We start from the raw sequence: 21,799 nt of genomic DNA on the forward strand, positions 1-21,799 counted from the left end.
TGTGCGGAGAGATCCCTCTTTCCAACCCTTTTAACAACTAGTATAAGTATTTCTCTATTTAAACACTTTAACTTTTCTTTTCACCACCAATGAGGAAGAAATATCTTTTACTAAAGTGTTTTTTTCACAAGATGGTCCTCTCATCGAACATGCATATAGAGCAACCACAATAAAAAAAAATGTACTTACTAAGAAAGTAAGAGACAATCGTCTTACAACTTCCCCCTCAATTTTTGTTTCAAAGCAATCACTTACTTTTGTCACCACATTATCACAAGTCATTTGTTGCTCAGAAACTCGATTGGATTTCAATAATGCCACATGTGTTTTGTTATTTCTTTCAATTGATCCTTATCACCTTTTTATAACGATTTGTTGGTGTAATGTACCACAAATAAATTTCAATTGATAGGTGAAAAAGTCTTCTATATAATCAACAAGTAGAATGATGGGTAGATAAATGTAATAAAAGTTATAAGAAACCAATGGTCATATGAGTTACAACAAACTAATGACCTTAAGAGTTACAAGAATTAATAATCATTTTTTACTACAATTTATACCCACTAATATATACACTTAATATTTTATTTTAATAATAAAATGCATATAACTCAATAAAGAGTCCCCAAAAACATTTTCTAGTTACTTTACACTCATTGGTGTTTCCTCATTGTCACACACCTTGTATGCCAATTATACTAAGGAAGGTGCAAAATTAAAATACGACAGGTAATATGAATCAGAAATATTTTTTATTTTTTTACCAAAATAGAGGAGAATATTTTCGGGAAATAAATAAATAAAATTCCGATTTTCTTAAATAAACAGCTCTAACAGGAAGATCTCAAAACTCACATGGATTAAGCGGATGTAAAAAGCGACTTAGCGAAGAAGTTTCCTTCCGTTGAAAAAAGTTTCTGTGAAGAAGAGAGGTTGAGCATCATCATCAGTCATCACAATTAGGGCACAATTAACGCCAAGAAAATGAGGAAGAGAAGTGTGTGGGCATGGGGAGTTGCAATCGTCTGCTTCATAGTGCTCATGATTATTACTCCAGCAATTCCTCAGTCTCAAGAATATCATAATTTTGCCGATCAACGCAAGTTTCTTGGTATAAGCATCATTAAATATTAGTAATTTGGAGTATGAATTTTATTTCTTTAAAATCTTGGATCTTCTGCTTTCAATTTGCGATTTTGTTATGAGTTCTAGGTTATGATTCATGAATTGGCTGTTGTTGCTTTTTTTTTTTTTTAGTTTTCTTGGTTCACTAGTTGCTTCCGAGTCTTCTTGAACTTATCAGTGTCAAAATATGGTTAAATGTATGTGAGTTGTTTTAATTTTAGGTCTGAATGATGAATGCCAGTAACATATTTATCTTTTCAATTGGTTTTGTATCTCTATCTCATGTCGAAATAATGATAATTATGATGATTTTCTTGTTCGGAGTTGGGACTTCTGAGATTGGGGCTTGTGACAACATGGTTAAATCAGATTCATGGAAAACAAGAACAAGAAAATGAAGAATTTTCTAGTAGATACTCAGGAGGACAAAGCAAGCAGCAGAATGCTTGTGTTCTCTCTGTTATATGCTGAATTTTCCTCTGATTTTTCACTGAAGCATATGATTGCAAAACTTATGTTTATCGATCAAAATTTGTGTATAAATTCTGGAATTATGGACCTAACTGAATAGGAGAGTCCGAATTCCCACTGGTATCATACAATTATGTTAGGTACTATATAAATAGGCTCGAGAAAACCCATGTATAGCTTCTATGATTTCTTGATAAAGAGCAATATGAGCAATAGTGGTTTGAATGTATATAAAAGAATTTGTTTTAGACTTCTCACTATTTGATAGTGTCCATAGTTCTCACAAAAAGTACCTAAAGGTTAATAGTGAACTTAGATGGGACTATCTAAAATTGATTTGTTTCTGCAGATAAGCCCCAATTGTGTAGGTATTAACTGATTGACAAATGTGAACTATCCTTTGGTATAATCTCCTCCCTTGTCCCTACACTTAATTTTCCTTCTTTTTTTTTGTCCACTATGTAACTATGCGACACAAATTGAACTCTAGGTTATCAATAACCAAAAACAGCTAGGTCCTTGATTATGTTATTGGATTTATCTTACAAGTGTCCACTTGGATTTGGTAATTTTTTGAGCTAAAATAGCAAATATTCTGTCTCTTTGCTCTTCAATGCAGTGAAATTTAACAAGTTCGAATTCCATTATGACAGAAATTCACCTTAATTAAGATTGCACAATATGTAATATCAGATTTACCTTTAATCGTGTACTTAATGTTGCTAGTCCTGTTTTCATGTCATCAGTTCATTTTACTTGGCTAGCTGGTGGGTATATATGCATTTAGAATTTGCTGCTGAATTTTTCATGCCTTTGTTTTCTTATGTAGGGATTCCCAATGCACTGAATGTGGTCTCAAATTTCCCTTTTCTTGTGATCGGTCTGATAGGTCTTGTACTTTGCCATCATGGTAACTATTTCAAATTGAGGTAAATTGTTGAGATATATCTGGTTTGATGATGGTTAAGGCTTTGACTTTGTGATTCTGTATTCTAGTATATTTGTCCAGTACTTAAAGCTTATTCCATTTGACATGTGCATCGAAAGCTTGCAAGGAGAGCTTTGGGGTTGGACGTGCTTCTATATTGGTGTGGCAGCTGTTGCTTTTGGGTCTGCATACTATCATCTCAAGCCAAATGATGCTCGTCTTGTGTGGGACAGATTGCCAGTAGGTTATCTAAGTACTAAATGCTAGGAGCAAACTGTTATTTATTGAAGTTTTTTCTGTGTGCCTATTTTTGACACCTCGTCTCTTACTGTTGTAGATGACTGTTGCATTTACGTCTATCATTGGTATCTTTATTATTGAAAGAATAGATGAGAGAAAGGGAACTGTGTCTCTCATTCCATTGATTCTTGCTGGTGTAGTAAGTATTATGTATTGGAGGTAAGCATCTTATTTCAACAATGGCTAATAAATTCCTCCCTCCCCCACCTCCCACCCCAAAAAAGTCACTTTTTAAAGAAAAAAGAAACAGTTGAAGAACTGCAGAGTGTATCCTTGGATATATAATATTCCCTGAGGGTCCTCTCCTTCCATGTTCCTTCTTTTCGTTCTTTCTTTAGATAATTTAGACAATTACATTGCTCAAAAATGCAACACCAAGTGGGTATATTACAAAATTACATAATAGTAGACTACCGAGTATGTTAGGCGTTCTGAAGTTCATCAGACTGTCAAAATCATATATCCTTTGCATTTAAACCAAATACCAAAATTTGTAAGCCTCTATATTGACATTTTGTTTAGCTTCAGATCTTCCTTCAAAACACTTGTATTTCCTTTCCAGATGATCCATAGAGTGCATAAGGGTACCGACGTACCATCGTCCATGTTGATTTCAATGGTTTCTTTATATTCTGTCCATACTTACCGGAGTGCCTAACATCCTTAGTCATTACCCACCATGACCAAAAAGGTTCAGAAACAAACACCAAAACTGCCACTTGAAAGAACAATGCGAATATGCTTAAAGTTCTCATCACTGGTTTTGCATAAGTTATATCTACTGCACATATTGAAGTCCCCTTTTCTTTCTCAAAAATATTTAAGTACCCTTTTCAATAGGTGTATTAGGGTAGTATAAGACAGTGCATCATATGTGATTATCCAAGAAAACAAGCTACTTTCTGAGGTTTCCCTTTCCAGATTTTTTTCCAAGTTCCCTTGTTACTGTGTTGGTCAGAACATTATAGCATTCCTTTACTGAGAATTTACCTGGGTTTTTTTCCACTTTCCATAAGGGAGAATCTACTCCTCTGTTCAACTCCTTCGCCTGTGTCAGCTTTCCAAAAAAACTGAGCTAATCTCTGCAATCATGTTGTCCTTACAGATTGTAAGATTATAGGGCTAAGAGGTGTCTTCACTAGGAACCAGCTATCCTCCTTGAGTTTCAGCTTGGAAGAACCATCGGAGCTAGGATTAGGAAGATTATTGAATTGAGTTCCGGTTTTTATTTATCCAAAATTATGATATATCGGATGTGATTTTGCTTTTTCTTGCATTTTCATTTTCTAAGTGTGCTAGAGGGGAGTGGATGGTGTAGATCTGTGTAGTAAATAACTGGAGCTTTTTACTTGAGATCATTTATTTTTTTCAGCTTAAACTGTTGTGTGATTGTACATTTTCATTCTGAAGGTTCTTTGATGATCTCCGTCCTTATGCGGCAGTGCAATTTATACCGTGCCTAGCCATCCCACTCATGGCTATTTTGCTACCTCCGATGTACACACATTCCACTTATTGGCTGTGGGCTGCAGGTTTGATTTATTTTGTCCTCTTGGTTCTGTGACCTCATTCCTACAGCATGTAAAATGACATTTTTCTGCATAATGCAGGATTTTATCTTTTAGCGAAGATTGAAGAAGCAGCTGATAAGCGAATCTACAACTGGACTTATCATATTGTAAGTGGCCACACAGTCAAACATTTATGTGCTGCAATGGTGCCTGTCTTCTTGACATTAATGCTTGCGAAAAGGGACATTGAAACAAATAGGTACAGTTGCATGCATCTTTCTTTCTCTCTCTGAATCTCTACTTTCAGCTTGCCATTCATGATTCCATTTCACTCTCCTACAGGATCAGTTTATTTCAAAGTTGGAGAATATCTTGGAGTAAAACAAAAGAAAATGGAGCAGCAGTGGATAGTCTCACTTGTACTTATTCGGGTGTCGCAGTTGAGGAATCCCATTGAGGAGGAGAGGGAACTTGTTGTCATTTCATTGACACAAAAACTCTTTTAGCTTAACTATAAACAGGGGGGAAAAAGGCTAAATCAAGTGTCGGAAAACAACTACTCTGGTACCTTGTCCGTACATCAGAAAGAACAATGTATAAAAATCACGTGTTAATATATAAAAGAAATTGTGGCATGTTGATTATGTGTGGAGGGGTGAGCCTTGTTTGTACTGTATCAGTGGTGCTTGTATATTGCTAATCCAACTTTACATTACTTGAGCTGAACATGCAATTGTCAGATTGCTGCAAAGCCATCAAATCGCGAGGGAGGCAAAAGAACACATGTGAATTATTATCAGAAATTGATACTTTTAAGAACCTTATCGGTCTGGGATTGTGTTGTCTTTGGGTACTTAAATAAAAAAATAAAAAAAAAAGGTTCCATGAATATTGCGCAACTTTGGGTCTTTGAATGTACTCCTATCTGTTTTTTTTATATGTCATTCCTTTCTATAAATAATTGGTCTATAATACTTGTCATTTCATAAAATCAATGCATAAATTACCATATTATTCCTATTATACCCTTCATAGAGTAGTTAATTAATCTTGAAAATATATATTTTAACCAACCTAGAAAAACTAATAAATAATTAATATTCATTGAAGTACTTTATACATTGATTAATTACTCTCTCCATTCACTATTCTATAAAATTTTACTTTGAAAAGAAATTTCAACAAACAAATTAAAAATAAAAGATGGAGAAAAAATAAAAAATAATCTTGAAAGTTGAAGCTTTAACAATTTTTTTAAAATTTTAGATCAATTGGTGAAAAAAATTGGCTCCAAAAATAAACTCAAAATTTAAATAGTCATTCAAATGCATTTTAATTTTTGAAATCTAGCATGTTCATCATTTATTGAAAACGTGACTTAAGAAAACATTAAATAAGGGTATAAGGGTAAAATTACTTAATTTCTTAATGCAAGTACAATTTAAAAATGTGACATATAAAAAGGAACGGAGAGAGTATATGTATACACCAAGCCAAAGAAATAATGCCACATGTTGAGAATATATATACACACGCATCACATTACTATGAATAATTGATGTATATTTTTTCTTGATTTAGTTATTTAAGAATGTTTTTGTTATGTATAAGAATGTTGATTACTGTTGCAGAACAACAACGGGGTGGTGGCGCAGTTGGCTAGCGCGTAGGTCTCATAGCTTCTGAGTAATCCTGAGGTCGAGAGTTGGAGCCTCTCTCACCCCACAAAACTTTTTTTTTTCCACTAGGCTAGCTAGCTTATACAGCTATAACTAAAAGGAGCAATTCTTTTTCCTAGTCCGTTTTTTCAATGACAAACAGGGTCTTCTTACCAGGAAAACAGTCATGTACAATTGATGAATATGTCAAGGGAACAACCTCTATTATAAATGATAGTCCAAAGTAAGAGCCTTAAACATAATCCAATTCCAATGACCTATATTCTCATATTTCGCGTAACTTGATGGATATTCCACTCTTCAATCATTTTCACTTTGACGAGTTGTTGAATTTAATGTACAATACTCTCTCTATCTTGGTCGACAAATTGACTCTGGAACATTCATCTTCTCTATGTTTCGAGGTAACCAAGAGCATTACTATACCCCAAGGCCATACCAGGACTACTGATTTATTGTTGTGTTGAGCATCCATGTAACGGTGAATGACATCCTCAAAACAAGTTCCCAATTTTGGTGTCTCAACAACAACGGTTCCCAGTCACGTTGTGAGATATTAACTGGCTTCTTCAAAAGTTGATTATTACAAAGTCTTTACAACATCCCTCCAAGAAGGATACTTCACCCTCAACATTCAGGAAACTTCCATCATTTTGAGGCTTGTCATTCACCAATCGGGTGATAGTTCAATGAGCAAATAGCTTGAGTACAAATGAACATTCAATGCCACTGGAGCTTAATAATTTCCTCAAAAAGTGTGGACAGTGAACACGACTGATATTACAGTTGGTAGTCTCCGAGATGGTTATGCATAACGACTACAAAAATTCTCATCTGAGTTTAAATTAGAGGTATTAACATCTTCATTTTTAGTCACCAGTAGTCTCTGCAGGAACAAGAACCATCTTTGAAATGATGAAACCGATTCACATCCCTTACAATGATCTCTCTTTCATATATCTTAGAGATAAGTTTTATAGCAGTATGACAGTCCCCACAGATTCTAAGGTTCTTTGTCACTCGGATAACTGTACCCGGGCTTGTATTAAGAATGCCAAAGGCAATTGCCAACCTCTCACTATGACTACTTAGGTTTTGCTCTTTCTCCTCTTCACTCACATCATGCAAAGCGAAAGTAGTATCTGGCATGTAACCAGCTGCTTTTATCTTGGCGGGCAGTGCCTCCAGAAACATGTATATTTGCTCTGCCTGTGGATGAGATGTATCTCCTCCAAGGAACAAATGGGCCTCCCCGTCAAATTCAATCTAACTACATCCAGGACTCTTCATAATACGTTGTGATTTCAGTTGGATCCTTAAGTGATTCACCTCCTCCCACATTCCAGCTTCTGCATACATATTAGAGAGCACAACATAATTCCCACTGTTGTCTGGTTCCAAGATAAATAACTTTTTAGCTGCTAATTCTGCAATTTCTAAGTTGCGATGGCTTCGACCAGCTGCTAATAAGGAACCCCAAATGCTTGGTCCTGCTGCCATTGGCATTTGAGAAATGAGGTTATATGCTTCCACTAATCGTCCAGCACGACCAAGAAGATCAACCACACAAGCATAATGGTCATGTCCCTTCTCCACAAAGTAAACCGAACTCACACAATCGAAATATCTCAGTCCAACATCCACAAGACCTGAGTGGCTACAACCTGATAACAAACCTGTAAATGTGATTTTATCAGGCTGTATACCAGCTCGTAACATATCCTCAAACGTTGCAACAGCTTCCCGTCCACAACCATGGGATGCGTAAGCAGTAATCATTGTATTCCAAGCAACCAATTTCTTCTCCCTTGGGTCTATCTGATCGAAACACAAACGAGCATCAACTAAGCTTCCACATTTAGCATACATGGCTATAAGAGCTGTCTGCACCGAAGGATTCTTCTCCAATCCCGTCTCTCTAGCGAAACTATGTATCTTTATTGAAGTTAGTTAGGCAGTTACTGTTAGTATTACTGTAGCTACAGTCAGTTAGTTAGCTAGTTAGCACTAATTTAACTGTTAATTCATAAACTGCATTTTAGTTAGTTAGTTAGCATTAGATGTTAATTCATTGATGTATAAATAGGACAATTCACGTTGAATGAAACAGTTCAATTCCATTCCCAAAATATCTCCTTCAAAGCTTCTCATCTCTCTAATGGTCTCTTAGATCATTCCATGGCATAACTTGATCTTAGTGTGCTGATTTTGACATGGTATCAGAGCAGATGATCCAGATCTGATCTTAATTCGCTTCCGCAATACAATTTGATCCTTCTTCTCTGTTCATTTGAAGCTGCGATGGGGAATGTCGAAGAACAAATCGATCACAAGCACCCTCTGTTTCTACAACCATCAGACACTCCTGGATCCATGTTGATTCCTATCCAGTTGACTGGAACTGAGAATTACGGCCTTTGGAGCAGATCTATGAAGATTGCTCTCCTTGGAAAAGGTAAATTGGGCTTTGTTAATGGAAATTACAGGAGGGAGAAGTTCAGCGAGACTCAGTCTGATGCTTGGGAGAAGTGCGATGCGATTGTTCATTCGTGGATTATGAACTCGGTCTCAAAAAATCTCTTGAATGGAATTGTTTATGGCTCCAGTGCAAATGCTGTTTGGGAGGATCTGGAGGAACGATTCAACAAGATAAATCGAGTGAGAGTTTTTCAATTGCATCGCGAAATCACTAATCTCGCACAAGGTACGCACTCTGTATCAGTTTACTATTCAAAACTTAAGGAATTGTGGGATGAATACAATACTATGATTTCAACTCCAAAGTGTGATTGCCCTAAATCGAAAGAGTATGCTGATCATCTTCAAGAGCAAAGGCTACTACAGTTTTTAAATGGATTGAATGACTCTTATGATCAAACTAGAAGGCAAATCCTCATGAAGACAGTTGCACCTACTGTTAGTCAAGCATATGCCATGATATCTGAGGATGAAAGTGAAAGGAAAATTAGTTGTTCTCAAGTTGCTACAGCACATGACAGGTTCAATGATCCTACCATCATGCAGGCTAGTAGAGATCAGATGTACAGGGGTAAGAAACCTATTCCAAAATGTGAATACTGTCATGTGAGGGGACATTGTAAGGAGCAATGCTGGAAGCTCATTGGCTATCCCGATGATTACAAACCTAAGGGGAGACTCAATGGAAATCATCAAACGAGAGGACAATATCATACCACTCAGCCTCAATTCTTTGCTAATGGGAAGAATGGTGGTCAATCCTTTGCTAATGTGAACAATGTATGTGGTGTTGGTGCTACTAGTGCACCTCCTGATGGTACTACTTCTCATGACAATTCTGGATCCAAGCATATGGCTGATGTACAAGGTCAATATTTCACTGAATCTCAATACCAACAGATCCTGAGCATGCTGAACAAAGATGCCAATGAAGGACAGCAAGCTGTGAACTCATCAGGTACCATTACTTCTTTCCATTCACACATTCCACATAGTGAGTGGATAGTTGATTCTGGTGCTACTCACCATATCACAGCTAGCCTAGAAAGTTTGATGAGGTCTGTAGAAGTAAACAATTTCAGTCATGATAAAGTATACCTTCCCACTGGAGACAAAGCTGATGTTACACACATAGGAGATACTCATCTGTTTAATGAGTCCACTGTGAAGAATGTCTTGTTTGTGCCTGCTTTTAGATTCAATCTATTGTCAGTCTCAAGGCTAACCAAGGACCTATCATGCTTTGTATCTTTTTATCCTGACTTCTGTGTGTTTCAGGATCTATTTAGTGGCAAGGTGAGGGGGATTGGTAAGGAACAACATGGTTTATACATTTTCAGATCAGGAGGAGCAACAAAATCAATAAGGCAAGGTCAAATACATCAGTGTGCAGCAGAAATAAAAATAACAGAAGGGAATGACTATCATCTATGGCATCTAAGACTTGGACATCCTTCTAGGTCTACCATGAAAGAAGTAGATATAGTGAAAGGCAATTATAGTAGCCATACACATGAAAATTGTTCTGTATGCCCAAGGGCCAAACAAACTAGATTGAAGTTTCCAATTAGTAGTTCCAAAAGTAGTTTTGCTTTTCAGCTTGTACACTTGGATCTTTGGGGACCTTATAAAACTGTCACACTTGATAAGAAGTCTTATTTTCTAACAATTGTTGATGATCATACAAGATTTACTTGGGTGTACTTACTACAATTGAAATCTGATGTCATTGTAGCATTGAAATCTTTTTTGCCTATGATAAAAAATCAGTTTAATGCAGACATTAAAGTAATCAGGTCTGACAATGGTACTGAGTTCTTCAACTCTCAATGTAATGATTTATTAACACAACATGGCATTGTGCACCAGAGTAGTTGTGTTCACACACCACAACAGAATGGCAGGGTAGAAAGGAAGCACAGGCACATTATGGACACGGCCAGAGCCTTAAGATTCCAGGCAAATATTCCTATCAAGTACTGGGGATTATGTGTAAAGGCTGCAGTTTATATCATCAACAGACTTCCATCAAGTGTGCTGGAAGGTCACACACCTTATGAAGCATTGTATAAAACAAGGAACCACATTAATCATTTGAAGGTTTTTGGATGTCAGTGCTATGCTACAAACTTGGTCAAGCATGATAGGGCCAAGGAATCAGTATTCATGGGCTACTCTGAAACTCAAAAAGGCTACATATTGTTAGATTTGTCCACTAACATATTTTTTGTCAGCAGAGATGTACAATTCAGAGAGAATGTGTTTCCTTTCAGCAAGAAGGCACCTAAGGTCACAGTGGAGAATAATCACATGAACATGGAGCAGGATGCAGTGCAAAATTCTCCCCTGATGAACATCATAACTGATCATGCAGATATGGTTCCTGAAGACTTATTACATGCACAAAATGATGCATGCTCTAATCCTGATGAGTCTGGTGAAGATTTATTACCAGAAAATCATGGTGTTATTCAAGATGGTGTTTCCTTCCAACAGCTTGTGGCTGATGATACACAAGCTGCTGATACTGGTGGTACACAAGTCAATGAGCATGCAAAATTAGATGGCCTATCAGAAGACATATTAATGCAACCAGCTGAAACTACACCCTCAGCACCATACACCAGAAAATCTCATAGACAAGTGAGAGAACCTATATGGATGAAAGACTATACTACTCAAAAGAAAGGAAGTACCAGTCTTTACCCTCTTGCCCAATATATCTCCTATGAGAAGACATCTCCTAAGTATCAGTGTTACTTGGCTAATTTTTCAAAGATGGTGGAACCACAGAGATTCAAAGAAGCTGTTAATGATCCCAGATGGATAGAAGCTATGAAACATGAGGTACAAGCTTTAGAATATAACAAAACTTGGGAGGTGGTACCATTGCCAACAGGAAAGAACACTGTAGGGTCAAAATGGATTTATAAAATCAAGTACAAATCAAATGGTGAAGTTGAAAGATTCAAGGCAAGGCTAGTAGCCAAGGGTTATAGCCAAAGGGAAGGCCTAGACTATCATGATACATTTTCTCCTGTGGCAAAAATGGTGACAGTAAGATCTGTTATAGCTTTGGCTGCATCTAGAGGATGGAATCTACTTCAAATGGATGTATATAATGCCTTCCTTCAAGGTGATCTTGAGGAAGAGGTATATATGGAATTGCCAGAAGGTTTTAGAAGTCAAGGGGAGACAAGGGTGTGTAAATTGCTGAAGTCATTATATGGTTTAAAGCAAGCTTCGCGACAGTGGAATATCAAGTTAACAGATGCTTTAGTAAATGCAGGTTTCTCTCAAAGTAACCATGACTATTCACTGTTTACTATGAAGGAACAAGATGACATTGTTATTGTCTTAGTATATGTTGATGATATGTTAATTACTGGGAGCAACAATACCATGATAGAGAAGGTAAAGCATGTTTTGAACCACAAGTTCAAGATGAAAGATTTAGGGGAGTTGAAGTACTTCCTTGGAATTGAAATTCTGAGATCTGAGAAGGGTGTGTTGCTGAACCAAAGAAAGTATGTGCTGGAACTTATCTCTGAAATGGGATTAAGTGGATCCAAACCAGCCATTACTCCCTTGGAATACAATCAAAAACTTACAACACTAGAGTATGATGAAGCCACTAACACTACAGGAGATGAATTGTTGAGTGATGCTAGTGTTTATCAGAAGTTGATTGGGAAACTGTTATATGTCACAATTACAAGGCCTGACATTAGCTTTCCAGTACAGACATTGAGTCAGTTTATGCAAAGACCAAAAAGGTCTCATTGGGAGGCTGCATTGAGGACTGTTAGGTACCTAAAGAATTCACCTGGACAAGGTATATTGTTGCAAGCTGGATACACTCAAAAACTCACTTGTTGGTGCGACTCTGACTGGGCTGCTTGTCCAAACACCAGGAGGTCAGTCACTGGATATGCAGTAAAGTTTGGGGAGTCCCTTATTTCTTGGAAGTCGAAAAAACAACAAACTGTATCTAGAAGCTCGGCAGAAGCAGAATATAGAAGTCTTGCAGCAGCTGTGGCAGAATTAACTTGGCTGAAAGGACTATTTGAGGAACTAGATGTACAAATTGATATACCTATCAATATTTGCTGTGATAACATGTCTGCAATACAAATAGCTGAAAATCCAATCTTTCATGAACGAACGAAACATATTGAAATCGATTGTCACTTCATTCGAGATAAAATCAAGGAAGGGACTGTTAAGCCTATCTATGTACACACAAAGGAACAACAAGCTGATTTGCTGACAAAAGGACTCACAAGCATCCAACACATGTATCTACTCAGCAAGCTTGGAGTGTTGAATGTTCTTGAGCCTCCAGCTTGAGGGGGAGTATTGAAGTTAGTTAGGCAGTTACTGTTAGTATTACTGTAGCTACAGTCAGTTAGTTAGCTAGTTAGCACTAATTTAACTGTTAATTCATAAACTGCATTTTAGTTAGTTAGTTAGCATTAGATGTTAATTCATTGATGTATAAATAGGACAATTCACGTTGAATGAAACAGTTCAATTCCATTCCCAAAATATCTCCTTCAAAGCTTCTCATCTCTCTAATGGTCTCTTAGATCATTCCATGGCATAACTTGATCTTAGTGTGCTGATTTTGACAATCTTCCTCCCACGATCTAGTGCAGCCGAGTGCGCACAAGCAGGTAAAACACTCATAACCGTCACCCAATTAGGCCTCACCTCCGAGTCACGATCCAACATTTTATCGAACAACTGCAACGACTCATCAGCTAAACCATTCTGAGCATATCCAGAAATCATAGCTGTCCAAGACACTATATTCCTAATTGGCATTTCCTCAAACAATTCCTCAGCATCTTTGAATAACCTATCCTTCATGTACCCAGCAATCAATACATTCCAAGTCGATACATCTCTCACCGGCATTTCATCAAACAGTTTACGAGCGTCAATCAAATCACCACACTTCACATACATATCAATCAAAGAAGTGCCTACATACATATCAAACACAAATCCAGACCTCAAAACCAAGCTATGAACACACTTCCCGCACCAAACATCACACAAATCAGCACATGACTTGAAAACAAAGGGAAAGGTAAAATTGTCACCACGGAAGCCTAATGAATGCATTTGGAAGAAAATCTCTATTGTTCTTTTGGTAATCCCATAAAGGGTGAGTGCTCGAATCATGGCATTGTACAGAAGCGAAGAGGGTTCAGTAGCATTATCGAAAATACGTGAGGCAGAGTCGATTTCACCGGAGCTGGCATACATGGCTACCATTTTGGCAGCGACTAATCCATTGGGAAAAACCCCTCGAACGGCAATGTGAGCATGAAGTTGTTGGCCAAGTTTAACAAAATTCTTGCCAATCAAGAATTGGAAAATGGGTGCGTATGTAGATGGCGGAAATGAGTTTTGGTACAATGGTTGCAAAATGATTTTCAACATCATTATCATTGAACAAAGGAAAATTCGAAGAATCAATTCAATAAGGAAGTGTTCATTTCCAATTCATATGTTCAATTCAAATATACTAACACTGTTTTCTGTTTCCCTGTGATAGCGCCATATTTTGTTAAAAAATATTTGGAATAGCTGTATTTTAGAATTCTTTCAAGTACAGTAGTCTTTTTACTTTCAAACTCCACCAAGTATAACTTAGATTTCTATTTTATAGTTCACTTAGATATTCTTATTTATAACTTTTTATTTTACGGTTTACTTAGATATTCTGATTTACTGTTTTAAACACGGTGTGACAACAAATTTATACCAAGTATTTCTAACCCCACAAAACATACTTTTGAAAGCTCATCCACTTGCCAAAAATGAATGGTGGATACAGTCAATATACAAATAATATCGTTGCATATATTACATATGTCGTGTGTATATTGTTAGGGTTTTGCCCTGATTTTCTTGCCTTATTTGAAGTTTATTTTTTCCTTAAAGAAAAGTTAAAGTATTACCATAAATGCTTGAACTTTTTCTAAAAGGAAAATATAATGTTCTTTCATATTTGGTTTATTCTTTCCTTAGAGGAAATGTTTGGAGATCCCTATTCTCATAGCATAACACAATAGTATCCACAATGTAGACATTTAAAGAGTTTAGTTTATGGAGAGATTTATTCTCTCAACAGTTATAATATTTTTCTTTTAAATTAGTTTTCATATTAATAATATTATGTTTTAGTATCGCTTTATTTGTCATCTAATTTATTACCGTCTTGATTGCAATTGTAAGCTTCCGTATGACGCCCTAATCACCCTTCATAACCCAACATATATCACTGTAAGTTCAGTGATATATAAGCCACACAATCACTACAGTAAATATACACCATATATACATTCATTTCATAACCAATAACATCCATATTTGACACATAAATAACACATACATTATTGTACATATCCAACATAGAATTAATAAGGTTATCTTAAAAATGTAAAATATGCCTCAAAGATCGATCAGTACACACTAATTTACATTAGTATTATATTATATATATCCATGCATATAAGCAAGCATTCAGGAAAAGCTAGAGCAAAGTTTCCACACACATAGAGACACTTCATCATCGATCGGTCTTATTTTCAAGCTTAGAATTACATATTATACACTTGCTAAACTCATATGTCTAACAAGTAGTAATTACTTAAGCAGTTGAAGGTGGGGAAATCACTGAACCGTTAGCAATCTTGAATTTTGGTAAAAAAAAACAGTTCTCCTTAATTCTTCTACTTTAGTATCCAACACAACCTTACCAGAAAGTCCCACAATTACAACACCTCCACTTTTCAATGTAATGTTGTAGACTCACACACTCTGAAGAGTCTGTCACAAACTTAATAGGATTAATAATTAATTAATGATCTTGGACTTCTAAACAATTAGTCTGTTAAAGTAGTTCATGAGTTCGCCCGCAAGGACATGGTTGAATGGTTGGGAGGTGGCTCTCCCGAATCTAGTCTCCATGTGTACGTTATTCAGTCATGAGCTCGTTATATTGGGCTTGATTAATATACCGTTTACATCTTTTGTATGATTTGTGATAATAACAAAGTGTTTACAAATGCTCACCACTGAATGCTCTAACACAGGTGGTGGATTGCCTAGGTTCCAAAAGAAAAAAAAATTGTTGGTTTTCTTTATAATACTTTAACATTTTACTTATAACCTCTAAATTATTTATACTTATAGCAGTACTATCTTTATCATATTGTCCTCCATAACAAGCATATTAAAAAATTATATAATCATGTATAAAATAAATATTAAAATATTTATGATATTCATCTTCATGCACATAGTAAATTTTAAGTACTAGTATATAAAAATAAAAATAAAATATTTAAATATTGCCCATCATATATGATAATTTAACAAGAAACGACTACTGATACTTACTCTTTTTTTATATATATTAATTCATACTCTTTTTATTTTTGCATACTGTTATTTATAATATACAGTTCCGTGTAACAATCATCTATAATTTTCAACTATGAATGTGTGGATAGCAATAGATTGTTTGGAAGATCGAGTAGAAAAAACCTAAATGAAGCAAAAATGAACAAACTTTTGAAGTGATGGGCAGGAAAGAGATAATAAGATAGAAGCTAAAAATGACAGATACTGATAGCAAAACAAAACTAACTAGGGAAAGGCCACACGTGAGTTAGTTTTCAGATTTGAGATTGCTCTTCAAAGAAAATTTTAATAGCTCAATTGATTGATTATCTGAACTCCCATCTTCTAGAGCGGATCCACCTTTACTCAAGAGGTGTCAAGCGACACCCTTCATCTGAAAATTACCTTGTATACAGAGGTCAAATTCTAATTTAATAAACATGTATATTGTTAAGGTAGTGTTGTAATTTCTTGAGATTGTTTGTTCTAGTCCTACTAGTCTCATGATTATATTTTTTTACTATAACTATTGATACCCCTTAATGAAAATTTTTGATCCGCTACTGTCCACCTTATTAGTGAGAATTTGATTCCCTACATTATAATTCCCTCTTCATTTTCCCTTCCCTACGCTAATTTTTTTTAAAAAAAATTACAGCTATACATGTTGCCATGTTGGGATGGTGGCCATTGTGGTCCGATTTTATTTTAGCACGTTGCGCCCATGCACGTGCTCTTTTCCGTCCCATCATACTCCATCCTATTTAAGTGTTCCTTTTATATATAAAAATAAACTTTTCCTATTTTTTTAGGACCCATTTTGTTGATGTATAATGCTCGGCCTAATACATGAATAATTTGCATTAATTTTGTTATTTGTTTGATTTTTGAAAAGAATAAAAGTTATTCATTTATTAATTTTATACAATATTTGTGTTAATTCAATGATTGGTAAGCATAATAATTGAAGAAGAATTGATGGTTTTGAGGCGTGAAGAATCACTTTTCTTAAAGAGATATTGTTCATATATATATAAGGAAAAATTCAAGCAATTCCTTTGAGGGTATAACGATGAAGATCTTGAATATTTCCTTTTATTTTTCTAAAAAGTAGGTAAATGCCTAATTTTAACAGAAAATTAATGTTACGTTTGCTAGTCTAAGCAGCCGTCTTATGCAGGTCAATTGCAAGTGACAAATGCAGTCTTATTTCCATTCATAGTTTTTGAGGTACAATATTTATAATGCCTCAGAGCATCCTCAAAGAATGGTTTACAGACCGGCATATTTATTTAATAGTAATAAGATATGTAAACATGAACTCACAATTGGACATACAAATTACAAGTACTAAATTCATTTTCTTTTTATTCTTAATTAAAAACACATACATATATATATATATATATATATATATATATATTGAAACACAACAGCTAGCATATAAGCTTGCATTAAGGAAAAGCTAAAACGTCAAAAGCTCCCATATAATAATCTTTTACACACATATCGATCATCGATCGGTCTTATTTCAAGCATACAATTACTTATTAGATTATTATAATTATTATACTCAAATGTTACTTAAACATTTGAAGGTGGGGCAATGACGGCACCCTTAGCAATCTTGGACTTGAAAGACTTTGTCAAATCCGGAGTCATATTCAGAGAGGCCTCTAAAATTGATGGAGATGCTGCTTCCCAAACTGATTTTTTTCCACCTGATAATTCTCCATATACTTCCCTGCAAATATATATATCGTAAAACATTGTAATTAGTACATACTATACTATACTTTAGGTGAACTATTTAACGTCCTTGTTATCCATCTTTGTTACATGATAGGAGTACTTACTTTGACGATGTTTTCATGGAGAAGAACTCAATTCCTCCTTCATCAGCTTCCACAACAAACGGAAAGAATTTTGGTACATAAAACAAGTCACCTTCCTCCACTTTAGTGTCCAACACAACCTTACCAAACAGTCCCACAATTACAACACGTCCACTCCCTTTCGTAATATAACTCAAATGAATAAACGAATCAGGTGTATAAATCGGACCAAGTACAGCACCACATTCCAAAACTACGCGATTCGCGCTTAATCCAATCTCTCCAAGCAACGGTATATTCTTAATACTTAACGAAGATAAATGTCCACCATTTTTAACCTCAACACAAGGTTTTGCACCATCCAAGTTGTAAACAAACTTGCGTTTCGCACTGCTGGATCCGTTTGGAATTTGTATACCTTCATTTACCTTAATTATAATATTTAAACCACTTTGATCTTTCACAAGTTTTTCAGATTCAGTTTGGGTCATGTGAAAAGTTTTGGCAATTAATTCATTAGAAAATCCATTTAGTATACCAGCGGCACTAGTTAAAAAGAAATAACAGAATTCTCCAGGTGTATAGTCCTCAGATGATTCTCCCAAGAAAATTATTTTGAGTTTAGTGTCACCAGCATTGTACCACCATGACACTGTTCCCACAGTAATTGGTAGGGCATCCCCTTTTTGAATTTTTATAACTTCTTCTTTCGAATCTTCTGGTGAGATCAGTCCAGCAATGCATTCACCTGTGAAAATGAAATATAAGTAATATTACTCTGTCTTATACGTTTTCTTAGTCGTTTTAAAAAGAACTTTCTACCTGACATGTTCTAGATCTGCATATATATGTATGTCCTACGTACCTTCACAAACATAACCAATTTTAGAGGAATCAGCATAGTGAGGTAAAGCAAAGCCACGAGGCTGAAGAACTAACAATCCACCAGCAATTTTTTTCTGGCTAAGAACAGGAAATTGGCTACTTGACCATGTGTAGTATCCACCAACTCCTTCAACTTCCACTATAGTTTTATCGGCTTTTTTCGATGACAATATCAAATCCATCGATATTTTTTTTTAGTTATTCTAAAAAAACACAAACTCAAACTATATTGTAGGTAAATATGATGTTCTATGCTCATATATTCTTCAGCTGTCTCGTTCTATTTATAGAGGCCGCAGGTATTAGGAGTAGTAAGTAATCAATTATTGATCTTGAACTTCTAACAATTTTTTTCTATTTTGTAATAAATTAAAGAAAAATAATTTTGTCATATCACTTTCAACTATTAAGTGATCATATGTAATAAATTAAAGAAAAATAATTTTGTCATATCACTTTCAACTATTAAGTGATCATATAAATTAAATAAGACCAAATACATGTATTTCTTAAATTTTATTTGACACTTTGATTTATTATTATTCCACTTTTTTATATATGTCGAATTAAATTATATCATATAAATTGAGACAAATATCAATCAAATTATATATGTTTACATGATAGTGATTAGTGAGAGGGCAATGAGTGGTCGCTATCAGTGTTATATTATAAGGCGTTTAGCATTTGGAAAAGGCAATGTCACTATTCACATATCACGTCGATAATATAATTGAGAGTGAAGTGGGTCGTTTGGTAGAGTATATTAAAAAAATAATGCGTACATTAACTTTGTGTATTATTAGTACCTCATTAGTTATACACTCTATTGTGTATTAATGTGTGTATTGCTAATACCATGGATTTCTAGGTATTAGCAATGCAATAGTTTTAATGCATGCATTAACTCAATTAAAGACTCAATTGACCCTCAATATCTTTTTTATATCTTTTCCATCATAATAGTGAAAGGTATCTTTGTAAATAATTTTTTTTAATGCAATGCAAACCAAACAATGCATAAAAATAATCTATGATTTTTTTAATGAAAAATGATATAATAATATTTATTCAAAATTGTTTAGGGAGGTAATAAAACGATTGTAAAATTAAGATATCTTTTTAAAAATCCGAGATAACTTCAAGTGATGACTTTATGTCTTTTCTCTGATAAAATTAAGAGTGATCTTTTACAGCTATACATACATATTGGGATGGCAATTGGCCCGATTTTAATTTTGCACGTCTGTCCACGTGCTATTTTCCGTCCCTACTCCCTATATAACTTCATTGTTCATGTATTAATTTTATATATTTTTTTTCGTTTATTTTTAATTGTCATGTTATATCTCTCAAAAGTCAATTTAACTTATTTTTAAAGTTAAATTAAATTAAACTGATTCGATATTTTAAATAAAAAATTAGATATATTCAAAATCTAGATGAAAAGTACTATAAGTTGTAATTTTTTACATATCAATACGATGAAAAAATGCATCGTAAAATGTTAATCAAAGTTTTTATAGTTTGACTCTAGAAAAGGAAACCATGAGAAATAAAAATGGATGGAGGGAGTATTTAATTAGTACTTTTAAATGTTGTATGAAAGATATATATGTATTAATTTTATATAATGTTTGATTGTGTTTTAGTAATTCTTTATAATTAATATTCAAATAACTTATGAAGAAATTTATGTATAATGTTATATTGGGTAGAATATAGAATAAGTTATGATGATATTAGTTGTACATGAATTTTAAAATGATAAAAGCATATATTTATCCTTATCACTTTACTTTCAAAATCTTTTATATATGTGTACTTTTATAAATAAAAAAAATACTATTCATTTACCTTCTTTTTTTCGTAAAGAAGAGTTGGAAGTCTTTCCACCGGCAACTAATCAGTGGTGGCAACTAATCGAGTCACTGATTAGTCTAAATTATAATACTCCTTGCGTCCACTTTTAATTGTCAAAATTTTCTTTTTAGAGTCAACTATATAAACTTTGACAAATATTTTAAGATATATTTTTTTATCATATTGATATGAAATTTTTTTGCAATTTATAGTACTTTTCTTATAGTTTTGAATATCTTAATTTTTTATTCAAAATATCGAATTAATTAATTTTGAAAATGTCACGCCCCAAACTCGAGGAGTGTAAGTGGCTCCTAATGCCAAAACTCAGGCCCGAGCCGACCCTTGCTACTAGCGCATGGCAGCCACATGTAATTAAGAAAACAAACAAGTATATCTTGGCTTAAAACTAAGCCCTCGGCCTACAAGTCCCCTGTCAACTGATCTATAAAAGAAACAGCTACTCCCAGGAGATTATATAAATAAATATCCAACTAGCACAGAAGTCCTGATTGGACCGTCCAGGTCACCATGATATCTATACCAAAACTAAAAGCAGGTCTATATCAATACAATACATCAAACAACTCACAAGCTGTAGGAAACCAACAACATAGGCCAGTATGGCCATAACGTAGCTATACACCCACACACTAGTCTGCAAGCCTCTAAGAGTAGTAAAGATTAGCGGGACAGGGCCCCAGCCTACCCATAAAGATATATACAACAAAAGTTAACAAACCTCCCAACTCTGGCAGTTTCGGAGGAAAGGAGCTAGCCAATCGGATAAAAGTCAATCTTGCTGCTGAGGAGGTCTACTCGATCGTCTGTCAGGACCTGCATGCATAAATGCAGCGCCCCAAGGCAATGGGGCGTCAGTACAAAATAATTTACAGAGTATGAAAGGCAATAGACTATGAGGAGGTATCCTGATATATTGGAATAATCTGAATAAATAAATCAAGGATAAGATAAGTGTACTGACCTGCTCCTAAATCTAAACTTATAAAAAATAATCAAAAAACAACCTAACCAAGCCCTTATAAGCTTGGCAGGTACAAACAGCAGATAAGACCACCTGCTCAGGCACCCATAATCCCGAAAGATGCCAATCAGCCTATATACCCCTATAGGTAGTCCCCTAGCCCCATAGGCAGTCACATAGCCCTCTTAGGCATTAATATATCCCCGTAGGCAGCACATAGCTCTCTTAGGCATCAACATAGCTTATAGACGACTCATAGCCCTCTTAGGCAACAACATGAACATGTAGGAAGCCCATAGCCTTCTTAGGCGTCAATA

At 34.9% G+C, this 21,799-nt stretch overlaps 4 protein-coding genes and 1 pseudogene across 4 annotated transcripts; 2 read left to right on the plus strand and 3 right to left on the minus strand.

Moving 5' to 3' along the window:
• Positions 1 to 852: 852 nt before the first annotated feature.
• Positions 853 to 5,064, plus strand: LOC102578321 (uncharacterized). Its single transcript, XM_006349313.2, has 7 exons — positions 853 to 1,114; positions 2,429 to 2,528; positions 2,647 to 2,767; positions 2,865 to 2,986; positions 4,238 to 4,359; positions 4,438 to 4,597; positions 4,681 to 5,064. The coding sequence occupies exons 1-7, from the start codon at positions 988 to 990 to the stop codon at positions 4,793 to 4,795; spliced, it is 867 nt and encodes a 288-aa protein (XP_006349375.1). The 5' UTR covers positions 853 to 987; the 3' UTR covers positions 4,796 to 5,064.
• A 1,553-nt stretch (positions 5,065 to 6,617) lies between these two features.
• Positions 6,618 to 7,886, minus strand: LOC107060934 (pentatricopeptide repeat-containing protein At3g57430, chloroplastic-like; annotated as a pseudogene).
• Positions 7,887 to 8,016: 130 nt separating this feature from the next.
• On the plus strand, positions 8,017 to 10,596 carry LOC107060943 (uncharacterized). The gene is made up of 2 exons (XM_015309554.1): positions 8,017 to 9,453; positions 9,774 to 10,596. The coding sequence occupies exons 1-2, from the start codon at positions 8,319 to 8,321 to the stop codon at positions 9,782 to 9,784; spliced, it is 1,146 nt and encodes a 381-aa protein (XP_015165040.1). The 5' UTR covers positions 8,017 to 8,318; the 3' UTR covers positions 9,785 to 10,596.
• Positions 10,597 to 12,898: 2,302 nt separating this feature from the next.
• Positions 12,899 to 14,014, minus strand: LOC107060944 (pentatricopeptide repeat-containing protein At5g56310-like). Its single transcript, XM_015309555.1, has one exon. The coding sequence runs from the start codon at positions 13,953 to 13,955 to the stop codon at positions 13,086 to 13,088; it is 870 nt and encodes a 289-aa protein (XP_015165041.1). The 5' UTR covers positions 13,956 to 14,014; the 3' UTR covers positions 12,899 to 13,085.
• A 3,354-nt stretch (positions 14,015 to 17,368) lies between these two features.
• Positions 17,369 to 18,915, minus strand: LOC102600491 (12S seed storage protein CRD-like). Its single transcript, XM_006349369.2, has 3 exons — positions 18,615 to 18,915; positions 17,771 to 18,497; positions 17,369 to 17,658 (listed from the first exon to the last, which is right to left on the minus strand). Exons 1-3 carry the CDS (start codon positions 18,814 to 18,816, stop codon positions 17,499 to 17,501), a joined length of 1,089 nt encoding a protein of 362 aa, XP_006349431.1. The 5' UTR covers positions 18,817 to 18,915; the 3' UTR covers positions 17,369 to 17,498.
• Positions 18,916 to 21,799: the final 2,884 nt, after the last annotated feature.

This window comes from Solanum tuberosum, unplaced genomic scaffold (assembly GCF_000226075.1).
Source record: "Solanum tuberosum cultivar DM 1-3 516 R44 unplaced genomic scaffold, SolTub_3.0 scf00105, whole genome shotgun sequence".
Taxonomy (NCBI): Eukaryota; Viridiplantae; Streptophyta; class Magnoliopsida; order Solanales; family Solanaceae; genus Solanum; species Solanum tuberosum.